Source organism: Gorilla gorilla, chromosome 15 (assembly GCF_029281585.2).
Source record: "Gorilla gorilla gorilla isolate KB3781 chromosome 15, NHGRI_mGorGor1-v2.1_pri, whole genome shotgun sequence".
Taxonomy (NCBI): domain Eukaryota; kingdom Metazoa; phylum Chordata; class Mammalia; order Primates; family Hominidae; genus Gorilla; species Gorilla gorilla.
The window spans coordinates 120444728-120463569 of NC_073239.2; the positions used below are offsets into that span (position 1 = coordinate 120444728).

The following is an 18842-nucleotide window of genomic DNA, read 5'->3' on the forward strand; positions in this document are numbered from 1 at the left end:
CCTTCTGGTGCTTTGATTTCACTTCATCTGGGAAGCCATTTACACCTTTCAGTGCCAACCCACACCTCCCTGTGCCTCTTCAGTTATGGCATTTTGTCTCAGGACAGCTGCTTATCATTCTGCCTCTTCCCTTCTAAACTGTGAGCTATTGAGGGTAGGGCTTTATCTGTCTTGTTCATCATTATCCATCCAGACACTAATATAGCATCTGCTGTGGAGTAGCCACATAGGAAATGTTTGTTAAAGTAAAGTGACTGTGATTTGTCTCTTTTTTTTTTTTTTTTTTTTTTTTTAAGACGGAGTCTCACTTTGTTGCCCTGGCTAGAGTGCAGTGGTGCGATCTCTGCTCACTGCAACCTCCACCTCGCAGGTTCAAGCGATTCTCCTGCCTCAGCCTCTCAAGTAGCTGGGATTACAGGCACCCACCACCATGCCCAGCTAATTTTTTGTATTTTTAGTAGAGATGGGGCTTCACCATGTTGGCCAGACTGGTCTCGAACTCCTGACCTCAGGTGATCCACCCGCCTCAGCCTCCCAAAGTGCTGTGATTACAGGGGTGAGCCACCGCACCCAGCCATGATTTGACTCTTGAATGAGGTTTAGGATTCTCCCCTCCTCATTAACAGCCGTTTTATAGCTATTTAGCCATTTTTATGAAATGCCCCTTTTTAAAAAAAGTTATTTATTTTTTGAGACAGGGTTTTACTCTGTCACCCAGGCTGGAGTGCAGTGGCACAGTCATAGCTCACTGCAGCCTCAAACTCCCAGGCTTAAGAGGTCCTCCTACCTCAGCCTTCCAAGTAGTTGGGATTGCAGACGTGTGCCACCATACCCAGCTAATTTTTTAAAATCTTTTGTAGAGAAAGGGTCTCACTATGCTGCCCAAGCTGGTCTTGAACTCCTGGGCTCAAGTGAGCCACTGTACCTGGCCCTGCCCCATATTATTCTTGTTTTTTGGTTTTGAGATAGAGTATTGCTCTGTCGCCCAGGCTGGAGTGCAGTGGCACGATCTTGGCTCACTGCAACCTCTGCCTCCCGAGTTCAAGCAATTCTCCTGCCTCAGCCTCCTGAGTAGCTGGGATTACAGGTGTGTACCACCACACCCAGCTGATTTTTGTATTTTTAGTAAAGACAGGGTATCACCATGTTGGCCAGGCTGGTCTCGAACTCCTGGCCTCAGAAGATTCGTCCACCTCGGCCTCCCAAAGTGCTGGGATCATAGGTGTGAGCCACCGTGCCCGGCCCCCATATTATTATTATTAATTGAAAAACTCATCAAGGCTTTTCTTGATCTTGGGACATTGATGTTTAAATTAGTGCTAGAATTAATCTGTACTTCATGTTTGTTATTGTTACTATTATAAAATAAAGAGTTCTGACTTGTCTCCTGTTTTTTTCTCTAGAAAGAATGTTTTCACATTAATTAGGAGGTAACTTCATATCATTACAGAAAGCTTTTCTAAAATGCCTAATCCTGTCATAATTCTAATTCTGTTTTGGCTAAATTTCATTTTTGTCTTGATGTTTTCCCTCTAGGCTGAAAATCTATTGTTAGATGCCGATATGAACATTAAAATAGCAGATTTCGGTTTTAGCAATGAATTTACTGTTGGCGGTAAACTCGACACGTTTTGTGGCAGTCCTCCATACGCAGCACCTGAGCTCTTCCAGGGCAAGAAATACGACGGGCCAGAAGTGGATGTGTGGAGTCTGGGGGTCATTTTATACACACTAGTCAGTGGCTCACTTCCCTTTGATGGGCAAAACCTAAAGGTATAAGAAGCTGCACCCATGTACTTCACTAAACTAAAAGAAGTTTCCTAATATTACATGGCTTAATATTTTTAACATTATATTAGTGCAGGGGTTTCAGGGGGTTTTTTGTTGTGTTTTGTTAACTAAACCTAAAGGTTGACTTACTCGTTTTCTTTCCTCTGTACCTCCCCAAAGGAACTGAGAGAGAGAGTATTAAGAGGGAAATACAGAATTCCCTTCTACATGTCTACAGACTGTGAAAACCTTCTCAAACGTTTCCTGGTGCTAAATCCAATTAAACGCGGCACTCTAGAGGTAATCATATAGGTGGAAACAAGCAATGACTTTGGAGAGTCTTTAGAGTGACCTTAGATCTTTGCTTGATTTGTATGCCATACTGGATACATCCTGCGGCTTTTTAAGCAAGAATTGAAACATTAAAAAATATTTTTTGAGTTTATGCTTTGAACGATAGTCAATGAAATGTTGAAAATAAATTTTTGTAAATATTACGGTTATCAGAATATTTCATTTTACTCTGCTAATGAACAGTTTACCTTTTTTAGCAAATCATGAAGGACAGGTGGATCAATGCAGGGCATGAAGAAGATGAACTCAAACCATTTGTTGAACCAGAGCTAGACATCTCAGACCAAAAAAGAATAGGTAATCACTCCATGCCTGCATGTTCATGTGTTTTTGTCTAAGTAACATATTTCTGTTTTGACTCATGTCTGTGCCTAAAATGTGAATAATGGAAAGTTAAGCACAAGTTATATGAACAGTTTATCTGTTCTGTCATATTTAGAAACGTAACTACCTGCAGTTTCCTATAATGGCACCCAGTAACTCTGAAACAAGTGCCCATTTATGTTATAAAATATATGTAATATGTCATCTTTTAGGTCAAATGAAAATTATTTTACCCTACAAAAGGATGATTTCTGGCCGGGCGTGGTGGCTCACGCCTGTAATCCCAGCACTTTGGGAGGCCGAGGCGGGCAGATCACCTGAGGTCGGGAGGTCGAGGCCGGTCTGACCAACATGGAGAAACCCCATCTCTACTAAAACTACAAAATTAGCCAGGCACGGTGGCTCATGCCTGTAATCCCAGCTACTCGGGAGGCTGAGGCAGGAGAATTGCTTGAATCTGGGAGGTGGAGGTTGCGGTGAGCCGAGATCGCGCCATTGCACTCCAGCCTGGGCAACAAGAGCGAAACTCTGTCTAAAAAAAAAAAAAAAAAAAAAAAAAAAAAGGATGATTTCTTACCCAAACAAAACACATAAACTGTATTATGCCCTTCTTTTAGATATTATGGTGGGAATGGGATATTCACAAGAAGAAATTCAAGAATCTCTTAGTAAAATGAAATATGATGAAATCACAGCTACATATTTGTTATTGGGGAGAAAATCTTCAGAGGTAAGAGTAATCAGAAAGAGCTGAAATACCCTGTATGTAATTATTAGTTTATATAAACTGTTTTCTTAGTTTTTATCTTTTGAATATTTGTAACATTTGATACATCATTTTTTAGATTTACCTGCAAATAGCAAATCTAAATCCTATGACTATTATAAGCCATTTTAACTTAACCCTTAATGATGGATATTGGCCAGGCGTGGTGGCTCATGCCTGTAATCCCAGCACTTTGGGAGGCCAAGGCGGACAGATCACTTGAGACCAGGAGTTCGAAACCAGACTGGCCAACATAGGGAAACTCTGTCTCTGCTAAAACAAACAAACAAACAAAAAATTCGCTGGGCGTGTTGGCGCTTGCCTGTAATCCCAGCTACTTGGGAGGCTGAGGCAAGAGAACTGCTTGACGCTGAGAGGCAGAGGTTGCAGTGAGCCAGGATCACGCCACTGCACCCCAGCCTGGGTGACAGAGCGAGACTCTGTTTCAAAAAAAAAAAAAAAAAAAAAAAAAGATGGATGTTGTCATAAACCTGGTCTTTCATAAATTAACCTGTAGTCATTAATAGCTTAGAAATGACTTAAAGCATCAGATGAAGTAAATACAACATTTAAAGTTATTTGAGAAAGCCTGGAAAGAAAATCATAAATACATTACCTTTAGTGTCTTTCCAGCCGTCAGAAAACTACTTTTGCTTGAGTTTAGGATTGTCATTTTTGTACGTTGTGATTCCTCCTCTCTCTGAATGAACGGTTTATGAGAGGTCTGTGTTAATGAAAAGTTTAACTTCCTAATAAGCCATTTGGGTTCGTGTTGTGGTTTGCTCTGTTTTTCTCATTTTCTCTTAGCTGGATGCTAGTGATTCCAGTTCTAGCAGCAATCTTTCACTTGCTAAGGTTAGGCCGAGCAGTGATCTCAACAACAGTACTGGCCAGTCTCCTCACCACAAAGTGCAGAGAAGTGTTTCTTCAAGCCAGAAGCAAAGACGCTACAGTGACCATGGTAAGTTTTGGAGTATCCCAGTGCCTTCTCTTAGAGTCCAGGCAAGAGGTCTCCTAGCACTGGGAAGCATTCTCTTGCTCAGAGCCTGGCTTGATGTCCTTTCTTGGCATTGCTTTCTTTCTCTTTTTTTTTTTTTTTTTTTTTGAGACAGAGTGTCACTCTGTTGCCCAGGCTGGAGTGGAGTGGCACGATTTTGGCTCACTGCAACCTCCACCTCCCAGGTTCAAGCGATTCTCCTGCCTCAGCCTCCTGAGTAGCTGGAACTACAGGCGTGTACCACCATGCCTGGCTAAGCTTTGTATTTTTAGTAGAGACGGGGTTTCACCACATTTGGCCAGGCTGGTCTTCAGCTCCTGGCCTCAAGTGATCCACCTGCCTTGGCCTCCCAGAGTGCTGGGATTACAGGCATGAGCCACCGTGCCTGGCCAGCATTTTTTCTTAGTGTTCCTGCAGGTGCTGCCATGATTACATATTACTTCAAGGCTCTGATCTTCTTTATACATTCAGTAGATGTTTGCTGGATAAAGCTTAGTTGAGTGGAAACCTTACCATTTGCCCTTCTAGAACCTCTGCTTTAATCTGTAGTTTTCCTTTTTTTTTTTTTTTTAAATGGAGATGGGGGTCTCGCTATGTTGCCCAAGCTGGTCTCAAACTCCCAAGTTCAAACTATTCTCTCACCACAGCCTTCTAAAGTGCTAGGATTACAGGCGTGAGCCACCATGCCCAGCGCTAGAACTGGGCGCTGTACCGAACTGAATAGAACTGCTAGTCTGTAGTTCTATTCACTCTCTTCACCTCTGCATTGGATTTACTTTGTAGAGTAGCACTGTCCAGTAGAACTTTCTGAGATGATTACAGTTTTGTATATCTGTGCTCTCCAGTCAAGAAGCTACTGGCCACTTGTGGCTATCAAGTACTTGAACTGAGGAAATGATTTTTACCCTTTTTATTTATTTTTATTTATTTATTTATTTATTTATTTTTCAGATGGAATCTGGCTCTGTCGCCCAGGCTGGAATGCAGTGGCATGATCTTGGCTCACTGCAACCTCCACCTCCCGGGTCCCAGCAATTCTCCTGCCTCAGCCTCCTGAGTAGCTGGGATTACAGGCATGCACAACCACACCCGGCTAATTTTTGTATTTTTAACAGAGACAGGGTTTCACCATTTTGGCTATGCTGGTCTTAAACTTGTGAGCTCAAGCAATCCACTCACCTTGGCCTCCGAAAGTGATGGGATTACAGGTGTGAGCCACCAGCCTGGCCTTATTTATTTGTTTATTTTTTGAGATGGAATTTCGCTCTTGTTACCCAGGCTGGAGTGCAACGGCATGATCTCCGCTCACTGCAACCTCAGCCTCCGAAGTAGCTGGGACCATAGGCGCACGCCACCACACCTGGCCAATACTGTATTTTTAGTAGAGACGGGATTTCACCATGTTGGCCAGGCTGGTCTAGAACTCCTGACCTCAGGTGATCCACCCACCTTGACCACCCAAAGTGCTGGATTACACGTGTGAGTCTGTAATTGGTCTGGCTGATTTTTACCCTTTTAAAATTTTCCTGGCCGGACGTGGTGGCTCACGCCTGTAATTCCAGCACCTTGGGAGGCCGAGGCGTGTGGATCGCTAGGTCAGGAGTTCGAGACTAGCCTGACCAACGTGGTGAAACCCCATCTCTACTAAAAAAAAAAATTAGCTGGGCATGGTGGTGTGTGCCTGTAATTCCAGCTACTCAGGAGGCTGAGGTGGGAGAATCGCTTGAACCTGGGAGGCAGAGGTTGCAATGAGCCAAGATCGTGCAACTGCACTCCAGCCTAGTGACAGAGTGAGAGTCCATCTCAAAAAAAAAAAAAAATTGTACTTAAGTGTAATATATAGCCAGTTGTGGCCAGTAACTCTGATAATAGACAGGACAGCCCTGGAGAATATATGGAACCTCAGTTTTGCCTTAATTGGTTTAAATGTTGTACTGTGTCATTCTCGTCCATACTCTTGCTGTTAGTGTGGTTAAGCCACTCTCCCTTTTAAACTTCACCTAGAAGCGAGTCCTTTATGAGACATAAGACTCCCAGTGGGTAGGCTTACCAGGCTCTACAGTTGCTCTGCCTTCAAGGCAGCCTGTGTGTCAGAGTCCTGAGGCTAGCATGTGTGTTTACTCGCCCATAACTATAAATGTTAACATTGCAGATATTTCCTTTAATTCTACTATTCCAGGATTCAGGAACTAAATCTATGTTTTTTTTTTTTTTTTTTTTTTTTTTTTTTGAGATGGAGTTTCACTCTTGTCACCCAGGCTGGAGTGCAATAGCGCGATCTCGGCTCACTGCAACCTCTGCTTCCTGGGTTCTAGCAATTTTCCTGCCTCAGCCTCCCGAGTAGCTGGGACTACAGGCATGCATCACCATGCCCAGCTAATTTTTTTATTTTTAGTAGAGACGGGGTTTCATCACATTTGGCCAGGCTGGTCCCGAACTCCTGAACTCAGGTGATCCATCCGCCTCAGCCTCCCAAAGTGCTGGGATTACAGGCATGAGTCACTGCGCTCAGCCTCATTTTATTTCTCTTCTCTGGACATTTTCCATCTTAATACTTTCATCTTGAGATTTGACACTTAGGACTGCACAGGGCATTTTAGGTGTGGACAGCTTTGATTTTGTACTAAAAATGATGACACTTGGCTTGATTTCCATTTCTCTTCCTTCTGTTGCTTGCCTTTCTACATGGTTTAGACTGAAGCAACAGTGTACTAATATCACTAGTAAACCATCTACAGTGCCTGCTATTCTAGGGTGTAACTGAGAGCTCAGAACTCATTCTCACATCAGGATTTGTGCTCCTAGCATTTGTAGGTGACGTGTTGATCTAGGTCTGCCTTTTTTGTGTTCATGTTAGTCACTAACAAGGGGGGTTTCTAGTGCTTATGGACCACATGGCAATTAAATGCCCGTATATTGCCCTGAAACCATCTGGTTTAACTTGTCCCTCAATCCTAGAAGAAACCTGACAATGGGATTTTCACATTTCTCTAAGGAATATGTTAGTAAGTTATTCCTTAAGCACATAGATTCCATCCGGATTATTAGTGCCTTTTTCCCCCCAGCTCAATTTTAGAGATAAAAAGAGCTTTAGACATAGTATTGTACACTCACCAAACCTCTGTTTTATCCCTAAAGAAACAGACCAAGAGAGATTACCAAGTCTCCCAAGGTTACATAGTAAATGAGAAACACCTGGGGCAGAGCTCAGGCCTTCTGGTCCAAGCCCTGTGTTTTTTCTCCACTGAAGCACCTCATAGGAGTAGCTTTTTCATAATCCTCATCTTTCTTGGAATTTCTAAAGGCAGGCAAGCCTGTATAGCCAGCCTAACTTTCACCTCATCCTCCTGCCTCGTCTCACCTCTCCCTTCCCTTTTCCTTGCCTGTGGATGCTGACCTCTGCATGGGTGCCTGCTTCTCTAAAGCCACGATGTAATCTGTAGCTGTCCTTCCTAGTTTGAGACCCACATGTGAACACCCCATATGTGTGTACACACTTTTTCTGCGAATGGTGATCATCTGATTTTCAAGGGGTTCTTTAGCTTGTTTTTTAAAAAATGAAAAAAAAAATCACTGTTTACTAATCAATGAGTGGTATTGGGGCAATTTGGTAGTTCTCAGAAAAAAAATTAATTTGGATCAATTTCTCACATCTTATACAAGGATGAATTCTAATTGGAGTTAAGATACAAATATAGAGCTGGGCGCAGTGGCTCATGCCTGTAATCCCAGCACTTTGGGAGGCCAAGGCAGGTGGATCACGAGGTCAGGAGATCGAGACCATCCTGGCTAACATGGTGAAACCCCGTCTCTACTAAAAAATGGAAAAAATTAGCCGAGCGTGGTGGTGGGCACCTATAGTCCCAGCTGCTCTGGAGGCTGAGGCAGGAGAATGGATGAACCCGGGAGGCAGAGCTTGCAGTGAGCCGAGATAGAGCCACTGCACTCCAGTCTGGGCGACAGAGCGAGACTCCGTCTCAAAAAAAAAAAAAAAAGATGTAAATAAAACTCCGGAAATATTGAAAGAAACCTTGGGATTATTTGCTTTGTAACTTGGACTGGTGAAGGTGTTTCTGTCACCCCAAACACCAAACCCATGAAATAAAAGACTTACAAATTTGATTACATAAAAATGAAATTTCTGGCCAGTCGCATAATCCCAGCACTTTGGGAGGCCGAGGCAGGCGGATCACGAGGTCAGGAGATCGAGAACATCCTGGCTAACACGGTGAAACCCTGTGTCTACTAAAAATACAAAAACAAAATCAGCTGAGCTTGGTGTTAGGTGCCTGTAGTCCTAGCTACTCGGGAGGTTGAGGCAGGAGAATGGCGTGAACCCGGGAGGTGGAGCTTGCAGTGAGCCAAGATCATGCCACTGCACTCCAGCCTGGGCCAACAGAGCGAGACTCCATCTCAAAAAAAAAAAAAAAAAATGAAATTTCTGTGTGACACATCCATACCGTGGACTGCTACTCACAATAAAAAGGAACAGGCTGGGCGCGGTGGCTCACGCCTGTAATCCCAACACTTTGAGAGGCCGAGGCAGGCAGATCACGAGGTCAAGAGATCGAGACCATCTGGCCAACATGGTGAAACCCCCGTCTCTACTAAAATTACAAAAAATTACCCGGGCATGGTGGCAGGCGCCTGTAGTCCCAGCTACTTGTGAGGCTGAGGCAGGAGAATCGCTTGAACCTGGGAGGTGGAGGTTGCAGTGAGCCAAGATTGAGCCACTGCACTCCACAGCCTGGCTACAGAGCGAGACTCCGTCTCGAAAAAAAAAAAAAAAGGAACAAACTATGATGTGCACAACTCGGATGGATCTCAACACACAAAAGGTTACATTCCATGGATGCCCATTCATATAACATTCTTGAAATGACAGAATTCTAGAGATGGCGAGCAGGTTAGCGGTTGCAGGGGTTTAGCAAAAGGGAGTTAGAGTAAGAGGGAAGTGGCTGTGGCTATGAAAGGGTAGTCCACAGCGTCTTTGAAATGGAAATGTTCTGAATCTTGACTGATGGTGACCACATGAATCTGAACATGTAATAAAAGAGTATAGAATGAAATACACAGACATACAAATTAGTGCAAGTAAAACTGGGGAAATCTGAACGAGGTCAGTGGATTAGATCAAGGTCTGTTTCTCTTCAGAATCTCAAATCTTAAAAGGTTTTATATTTTCTAAACACAAATAAAAGCTGGAAAGCCAATCAGTAGTAATCTGAAAGTTCACAATGTCAGTAGACGTCTCATGGTATTGGGAAGAAAGATAAGCATTGAGGCTAATATCACCCTATACTTGATTAAGTTTTTGTTTTATATGTTAAAATTACTAAACCGAAAGCTTAGTTGTTGTTCTCCCACAAATAAAATTAAGCCCTTATTTACTTTTAATTCAGTTCCAAATAGGTTTGCCATTTAGATTTTTGTCCAAGAACTAGCTCCTCCCCACTTCCGGTTTTTGTTTGTTTGTTTTTTAAATGTATTTATTGAGACAGGTTCTCACTCTGTCACCCAAGCCACATGTAGCCTCAAACTCTTGAGCTGAAGCCATCCTCCCACCTCAGTCTCCCAAAGTGTTGGAATTACAAGCATGAACTACCACACACCTCCCACCTTTAATATATCTAAAATATAAATTCTCTTCTGCCTTAGAAAAAACAGGCTGGGCGCAGTAGCTCACGCCTGTAATCACAGCACTTTGGGAGGCCAAGGTGGGTGGATCACGAGGTCAGGAGATCGAGACCATCCTGGCTAACACTGTGAAACCCCGTCTCTACTAAAAAAAAAAAAAAAAAAAAAAAAATACAAAAAAAAAAAAATTAGTTGGCATGCGCCTGTAGTTTCAGCTACTCCGGAGGCTGAGGCGGGAGAATCCCTTGAACCCAGTAGGCAGTGGTTGCAGTGAGCCACAATTGCGCCACTGCACTCCAGCCTGGGCAAGAGAGCTAGACTCCGTCTCAAAAAAAAAAAAAAAGAAAAAACAAGCATTTGACTCTGTCTTTTAAGATTACCACTGGATTATCATATCTGAGGCATATACTAGTTACCATGTTCATTTCCAAGATTCTTTGCCCTCTGAATCTCCTGTGCTGCTATTGGAGTCTCTATATGGTTTACTACAGGACATTAGTCTGTCATCCACATGTCCCTAGGCACATGTCCCTGGACACACTCCTCCTGGAGTGGCAGGAATGACTAGTGACCTCCACCGACTTCCTCCCTGTCGCTTGCATGATTCCTTTGCTTCTACACCTTCCCCTGTCTACTGAAACTCCAGTTTATCTAGAAGATTATGAGTGCTTTTAAAAAGATCCAAGATAAAACTTCAAAAGAAGTGGCCCATAAAATCTATACTTTTGTCTTCCAAAAGGTGATGGCATCTCTCCTACAAAAGAGGATGTAATTCACTCAGATGTACAAGATGAACTGGTTCATTCTGCTTGTTATGTATGCATCTAATTAGTTTGAATCTATGCAGTACCACCACCTTAAGATGTTTCCAAAGGACAACTCTAAACACTTACTATTAAAAAAAAAATCTTTTAAGTAGAAAGTTAGGGGTATTAAGTGAAATTTCAATATTGAATTCATTGAATAAGGCAAACATTAGATATAAGTGGGAAACATCTTAGAGGATTTTACTGTTTTACATTTTTTTAGGTGAATAGCAACCTTAGATCATCTTACAAAATATGGTTACTGTCACAAAATAAAACTTGAAACTATATTCAGTCATTTAAAAAATGAACTCTTTATTTTAGCTGGACCAGCTATTCCTTCTGTTGTGGCGTATCCAAAAAGGAGTCAGACCAGCACTGCAGATAGTGACCTCAAAGAAGATGGAATTTCCTCCCGGAAATCAAGTGGCAGTGCTGTTGGAGGAAAGGGAATTGCTCCAGCCAGTCCCATGCTTGGGAATGCAAGTAATCCCAATAAGGCGGATATTCCTGAACGCAAGAAAAGCTCCACTGTCCCTAGTGTAAGTGTTGTTGAACTATAGAGTGGTCTTAGGGTGGTAGGGTTGGAACCGACTAGACACCAGGTGTTCATTTTACTCCTGTGGTCTCCCGTACTGGAATGCCCTCTCTACTAGGCAGCCATGCCCAATCTTAACTTACAGAAATCCTACCTGCTGCATTGTAGGTATTTATTGTTGACACTCTCTTAGTTCATTCTTGCTGCTGTAACAAAATACCTGAGACTGGCTAGTTTATAAAGAAGAGACATTGATTTCGTACAATTCTGGAGGCTGAGAAGTCCAAGATGAAGGCACCAACAAGTTCCGTGTCTGGCAAGGGCCCTGTTCTCTGCTTCCAACATGACGCCTTGGTGCTGGCATCCTCCAGAGGAGACAAATGCTGTGTTCTCATGTGGCTGAAGGGACAGAAGGGGTGAACTCACCCCCTCAAGCCCTTTTATAAAACACTAATCCAGCCGGGCGCGGTGGCTCACGCCTGTAATCTCAGCACTTTGGGAGGCCGAGGTGGGTGGATCGCGAGGTCAGGAGTTCAAGACCAGCCTGGCCAAGATGGTGAAGCCCCGTCTCTACTAAAAATACAAAAATTAGCCTGGCGTGGTGGCAGGAACCTGTAATCCCAGCTGCTTCCAACTCCAGAAAAACCCTGGACTGAGGAGGCTGTGGAGAAACCCTGTTGCTCTCTGAAAGCCCTTCATTGTTCCATTCTGGGGACTGGGTGCATGAAGGACCCCAAGGGGCTTTGCGTGTTTCATCCTCTGACCTTATGCTTAGTCGAAGTAAACCCTGTGTGAAAAGTTTATTTTGGCCTCCAAATGCCATACAGTAGGATTATTGTTTCCATACTCCTGCAGTTAAAATTCAGTCTCCAACGTTTATTGACAGTTACCAGAGAAGATGAGGGCATTATTCCCTGCCTTCATGACTTCTCTTCGCCTTTGCTCTTGTCTACACACACTGCCCTTCTGAAAGTGAATCATGAGTATTTTCAGTCCACCCATATTAAATTACTTACAAAGGAAAAAAGGTAGTTAGCAACATTATTATTTTCTCCCATGAGTCTTCGGGATTTCTCTGTAGATGGTCTGCTCAAGCTGTAGTAAAAGTGACTGCTCTATCTTTGTTTAAAAATTATCTGATAAAATTCCATAGCTATGGCCAGGCACAGTGGCTCACACCTGTAATCCCTGCACTGTGGGAGGCCAAGGTGGGCGGATCACTTGAGGTCAGGAGTTCAAGAACAGCCTGGCCAACATGGTGAAATCCCATCTCTACTAAAAATACAAAAATTAGCCGGGTATAGTGGCGTGCTCCTGTAATCCTAGCTATTCGGGAGGCTGATGCAGGAGAATTGCTTTAACCGAGGAGATGGAGGTTGCAGTGAGCCGAGATTGTGTCATTGCACTCCAGCCTGGGTAACAGAGCGAGACTCCATCTCAAAAAATAAAAAAAAAAAAGTCCATAGCTGTGACTTGTTCCTTGCTTTTTAGTTTTTTGTTTTGGAAGTTAAATTCATGTGAATCCACATGACAATGATTAACCATTTTAAAGTGGGCAATGCGGTGGCATTTGGTACACTCACAGTATTGTGCAGCCAACACCTGTCTTTAGTTTCAGAACTTTTTCAGCTCCCCAGAAGGAGCATCTGTTTAGGCTGGGCACAGTGGCTAACCCCTATAATCCCAGCGCTTTGGGAGGCTGAGGTGGGAGGATCGCTTGAGCCCAAGAGTCTGAGATCAGCCTGGGCACCAGAGTGAGACCTCATCTCTACAAAAAAAAATTAAAAAGAAAATAGCTGAGCATGATGATGCACACCTGTAGTACCAGCTACTTGAGAGCTTGAGAGGCTCAGGTGGGAAGATCATTTCAACCCAAGAGGTTGAGGCTGCAGTGAGTCATGGTCACACCACCATATTCCAGCCTGGGCAACACAGCAAGACCCTGTCCTTAAAAAAAAAAAAAAAAGTGGCCGGGCGCAGTGGCTCACGCCTGTAATCCCAGCACTTTGGGAGGCCGAAGTGGGCAGATTACAAGGTCAGGCGTTCAAGACCAGCCTGGCCATCATGGTGAAACCCCATCTTTACTAAAAATACAAAAATTAGCCAGGCATGGTGGCGGGCGCCTGTAATCCCAGCTAGTCGGGAGGCTGAGGCAGGAGAATCAATTGAACCCAGGAGGCAGAAGTTGCAGTGAGCCGAGATGGTGCCACTGCACTCCAGCCTGGGCGAAAGAGCGAGGCTCCATCTCAAAAAAAAAAAAAAAGAACACCTGTATCCCTTAAGTAATCACTTTCCATTCCTCCTCTCCCCTCTGCCCCCCTCCCTTCCCCCTCATTCCCTGGCAACCACCAGTCTGTGTTCTGTCTCTGGATTTGCCTGTTCTGAATATTTTATATAAATGGAACCATTTCACATGTATCCTTTTGTGTCTACTTCTTTCTTTGACTCAACATAATGTTTTCATGGTTCATCCAAGTTGTAGCATGTATTTTCTTTTCCCTTTTTTTTTTTTTTTTGAGATGGCATTTCGCTCCTGTTGCCTAGAGTGCAATGGCACGATCTTGGCTCACTGCAAACTCCACCTCCCAGGTTCAAGCGATTCTCCTGCCTCAGCCTCCTGAGTAGCTGGGATTACAGGTGTGCGCCACCATGCCTGGCTAATTTTGTATTTTTGGTAGAGACGGGGTTTCTCCATGTTGGTCAGTCTGGTCTCGAACTCCCGACCTCAGGTGATCCACCCGCTCGGCCTCCCAAAGCGCTGGGATTACAGGCATGAGCCACTGTGCCCGGCCTGTAGCATGTATTAGTACTTTGTTTCTTTTGGGGGTAATATTCCATTCTGTATATATACTACAATTTAACTGTTCATCTGTTGATGGACATTTATATTATTTCCATGTATTGGTTAAAATGAATAATGCTACTGTAAACAATTGTGTACAAATTTCTATGTGGACTTAAATGTTTTAATTTCTTTCCTTCTTTCTTGGGGAGGAGATGGTCTCACTGTGTCACCTAGGCTAAAGTACAGTGGTGCAAACACGGCTCATTGCAACTTCGACCTCCCAGACCCAAGTGATCCTCCCACCTCAGCCTCCCAAATAGCTGATACCACAGGCATGCATCACCATGCCTGGCTTGTTTTTTCTGTTTGTTTGTTGTGGTAGAGATGAGGTCTCCCTGTGTAGCCCAGCCAGGCTGGTCTCAAACTCCTAGGCTCAAGCAGACCTCCTGCCTCAGCCTCCCAAAGTGCTGGGATTATAGGTGTTAGCCTCTGCACCTGGCTGTGTTTTCATTTTTCCTGGGTATATATTTAGGAATAAAATTGTTGAGTAATATGGTAACTCCATGTTTAATTTTTTGAGAAACTGCCAAACTGTTTTCCTCACAACTGTACCATTTTATCCAGCAATAGTGAGAGTCCCTGTTTTCTTCACATTCTTTCTAACAATTAATAATTATTTTATTATTTAAAGCTTTCCTAGCAGGTATGAAGTAGTACCTCATGCTTTTGATTTGCATTTCTTTAATGACCAATGATATTGGGCATCTTTTCATGTGCTTCTTGGCCATATGTATAGCTTTTTTTTTTTTTTTTTTTTTTGAGACTGAGTTTTGCTCTTGTTACACAGGCTGGAGTGCAATGGTGCGATCTCAGCTCACCGCAACCTCCGCCTCCCAGGTTTAAGTGATTCTCCTACCTCAGCCTCCTGGCCTCCTGAGTAGCTGGGATTACAGGCATGCACCACCACAGCCAGCTAATTTTGTATTTTTAGCAGAGACGGGTTTTCTCCATGTTGGTCAGGCTGGTCTCGAACTCCTCACCTCAGGAGATCCGCCCACCTCTGCCTCCCAAAGTATTAGGATTACAGGTGTGAGCCACCGCGCCCAGCCGTTGTATAGCTTTTTTAAAGAAATATCTATTGAAGGTGCCGATTTTAAAATTAGGTTGTCAGGCCGGGCACCTCAGGAGGCTGAGGCAGGAGAATCGCTTGAACCCAGGAAGGGGAGGTTGCAGTGAGCCGAGATCGCACCACTGCATTCCAGCATGGTGACAGAGCAAGACTCCGTCTCAAAAAAGAAAAAAAAAAATTAGCCAAATGTGGTGGCACATGCCTGTATTCCCAGCTACTTGGGAGGCTGTGGTGGGAGGATTGCTTGATCCTGGGAGGCAGAGCCAAGATTGCTCCACTGCACTCCAGCCTGGGTGACAGAGTAAGACCTTGCCTCCAAAAACAAGTAAATAAAAGACTGGCATTCCTATTTATGTAGATAAGTTCATTTTTTCTCATTGTACTGTATTTACCAAATAAATTTAAGACAAAAATGCCCTTTTTTATAGAGTAACACAGCATCTGGTGGAATGACACGACGAAATACTTATGTTTGCAGTGAGAGAACTACAGCTGATAGACACTCAGTGATTCAGAATGGCAAAGAAAACAGGTAGGAGATTCTACCTGTTTGTAAGAAAAGTTGTTTTTCCCAAGAGAAATGGAAGCATGTTATTTACTGCTTTGTTTTTATAGTCATTTTCAAATTAAAACTGTAAGTATTCTCTGAAGGTAAGTTAAATTTGTATACTAATTTTTAGCAGGATACTAGAATACTAAATTCTTTTTGTTGTCCAGAGCATCATCCTCCTGCCTGGCTGTGTATGATGATTAAAAGGATTGAGTTAAACCCAGGGGGTTTCCTAGAGGAAGTAGATAGTAAGCTGTGGTTATGTTGTAGAACAGTGAATAAGGAAATGGAGATTGTCTTGTGCTCATTAATAACTTGAACAAAAGCCGAAAGTGGGGGAAGATAAGGACGTGAGGCAGAGAGTCATACCTCGGGAGAATGTACAGCACCAGGTAGCATTAAAGGTCAGCAGTTTACCAAAGGGTCCAGATGGCTGAGTCTAAATAGAAACACTGGAGAAGCCAAGAGAAGTGGAGAGTCCAGCCTTCTGAATGCTTTTAATTTGGCTACATAGCAAGCATACATAGGATGAGCGTGATTTTAAAAAGACAATGATGTTACATGTCAATAAGGAGAGCATCCTATCATGCACATGATTTTCGTGGGGTTTTGAAATAAAATAAGTAGAGTCAGTAAAATGGGATTGGATAGGTGTAGAGACTCTGAGGTGGGGTTAGTCTGGGTGGAGAGAAAAGAGAAGTTAGATTGGTAGAGAATAGTTAAATATGCTATATTCTGTTCAGAACAAATTTCCCAGGCTGGCATGGATTTTCCTTCTTTGTTTTTGGAAGAGCAGTAAGTGTACATCATTCTTTTAACTTGAACATTGTTTGCATCAGAATTGTTCTGACATTTACTTTCTGCAGTTACAGTGTGAGGTTCTGTTTCTTAATCCTAACCTATGTTTGATCTCATTAGTCAAACAAAATGTTTGATCACTACATTTTGTGACAGCCTAATCAAAAATTCTCTCCTCCTTCATCCTTAGTTCCAAACTGCTTATCACTTCCCTGTTCCATAGGCCACTTAGGATTGAGTTGATATGAGGAGTAACATTTGTTCTGTAAGATTATGGTTATTATTCGTTGAATTTTTAGCAATATTTACATTCTCTTGTTCTCTTTTCTGACGTGTGTGTGTGTGTGTGTGTGTGTGTGTGTGTGTGTGTGTGTGTGTTTCAACATTGTCTTTTCTTATGATTAAAAACTATTAAGAACTTGAGTATAGCAGCTGGGGTAGATAGTTTACAGATAATGATTGGTATAGGTATTTCTTTTTTTTTTTTTTTTTTTTTGAGACAGAGTCTCGCTCTGTCACCCAGGCTGGAGTGCAGTGGCCTGATCTCGGCTCACTGCAAGCTCCGCCTCCCGGGTTCATGCCATTTTCCTGCCTCAGCCTCCCGAGTAGCTGGGACTACAGGCGCCCGCCACCATGCCCAGGTAATTTTTTGTATTTTTAGTAGAGACAGGGTTTCACCATGTTAGCCAGGATGGTCTCGATCTCCTAACTTTGTGATCCACCCACCTCGGCCTCCCAAAGTGCTGGGATTACAGGCGTGAGCCACCGTACCCGGCCAGGTATTTCTTAATAGTAGTCTCCTCTCTGGTAGATTTGTATTATAGTTCAGTTCTTAGCTTTCAAATTTCTTCTCGTTCAAAAGTGACTTAATAGAAAATATCAATAGAAGACTTAATTAGAAGTTTCTGGTGTTACAGATTGTAGTCTACAGGACTACAGAAATGTTTCATGGTCAGGCACAGTGGCTCACACCTGTAATCCCAGCACTCTGGGAGGCCAAGGCAGGTGGATCACTTGAGGTCAGGAGTTCGAGACCAGCCTGGCCAACATGGTGAAACCCCGTCTCTACTAAAAATACGAAAATTAACCATGTGTGGTGGCACGCGCCTGTAGTCCCAGCTACCAGGGAGACTGAGGCAGGAGAATTACTTGAACCCGGGAGGCAGAGTTTGCAGTGAGCTGAGATCGCGCCACTGCAGTCCAGCCTGGATGACAGAGCAAGACTCATCTAAAAAAAAAAAAGTTGTTTAATTACCTTTACTACTTCTAAATTCTGAAAATGCACTACCCAGCTCCTTCTGAACTTTAGGATATGTGACTGTCTGAGGTGCAGAGTCAGTCTCCTCAAGGGTGTTAAGACTAAGATCTGCTCTCTGCTCCCATCCTGTGCTACACATATCATACACCAGGCACATGCATATATGCCTGTGTCTTCTGATTCTCTTTTCCTAAAATTTTTCGTTTCACTCTTTGGAAATAATATTTAAGACTTCTTTAATTTCTTTGGCAACATTTCCTTTCTGCATTCCCCTTGGAGACACCTGCCTTGTTGGGGCCAACTCTTTCATATCCTGACCTGTCTCATTGCTTCTCTTAGCATCAGTCATTGAAATACTTTGCTTCTGAAGGTGTCGTCTTTCTCTTTAGTCAAAGAGAGTCTCACCGCCAAACCTTAAAAGACAGGGCCCATTGTTTTAATAATATTTGGACTTTCCTTTCCTATCTTATAAATGAATTAAAAGACTGGAAAATTATTGGGTTTAACTTCTTTAGTTAAGGCACTAAATGTGACAACTTTCCCTTAAAATTGATGCGTGAGTCTTCAGTGAGATACAATTAGCTTTCCCTGCACAGATGACTTCTTCGGCAAATTGTTCCTTTTCTCTCTCTTCACCAACCCATATATCTTATTTCTTCACTAATTTAAAATATGAGTGAGCTGTAGGATGCCTGGACCTATGTTAACTTCTGAAGCAAACACGTTAAGTTCCAATTTTAGCCTTAAATATTTTCGACATTTAGCCTTAAATGTTTTCTTCTTTATATGAGTGTTCATACGGAATTTCAACATGAGAATAATGATGGCTGATTTTTTAAAAACTGTGTAAAGGTTTAAACCAAAGACTCCACATATCTTAAGCCCTTACTACCTTCAAAATCCTACTGTAAACAGGATATTTTAAAGGCTTACTAAATGCAAGGCTTTTTCTCGTCATAGGCAATATAATTAATTTTAATAGCTTTTTTCTTTTGAAAATTAGTTTTATTAATTGGTTCTTACTAGGCCAATCTTTGTTTTATCAGCTTTCCTGTGGGAACAATAAAGTTAATGACACAGGGAGCATAGGTTAGGGCCAGTTGTTACTTTGGCACAAACACCTGTGATTA

The 18842-nt window shown here is 42.9% G+C and overlaps 1 protein-coding gene across 22 annotated transcripts in view; it reads left to right on the plus strand.

The window, feature by feature from the left end:
* The window catches only part of MARK3 (microtubule affinity regulating kinase 3), a 117424-nt gene that overhangs the window by 78456 nt on the left and 20126 nt on the right, over positions 1-18842 (plus strand). For 14 of the 22 annotated variants that reach the window (XM_019009577.3, XM_019009578.4, XM_019009579.4 and 11 more), the window contains 7 exons: positions 1537-1773; positions 1951-2070; positions 2322-2421; positions 3066-3178; positions 4022-4175; positions 10979-11196; positions 15535-15638. In XM_019009577.3, coding sequence (XP_018865122.1) covers positions 1537-1773; positions 1951-2070; positions 2322-2421; positions 3066-3178; positions 4022-4175; positions 10979-11196; positions 15535-15638 — 1046 coding nt within the window. The remainder of the gene's footprint in view (positions 1-1536; positions 1774-1950; positions 2071-2321; positions 2422-3065; positions 3179-4021; positions 4176-10978; positions 11197-15534; positions 15639-18842) is intronic. The other 8 variants (XM_019009580.4, XM_019009575.4, XM_063698205.1 and 5 more) reach the window with 1 other exon arrangement.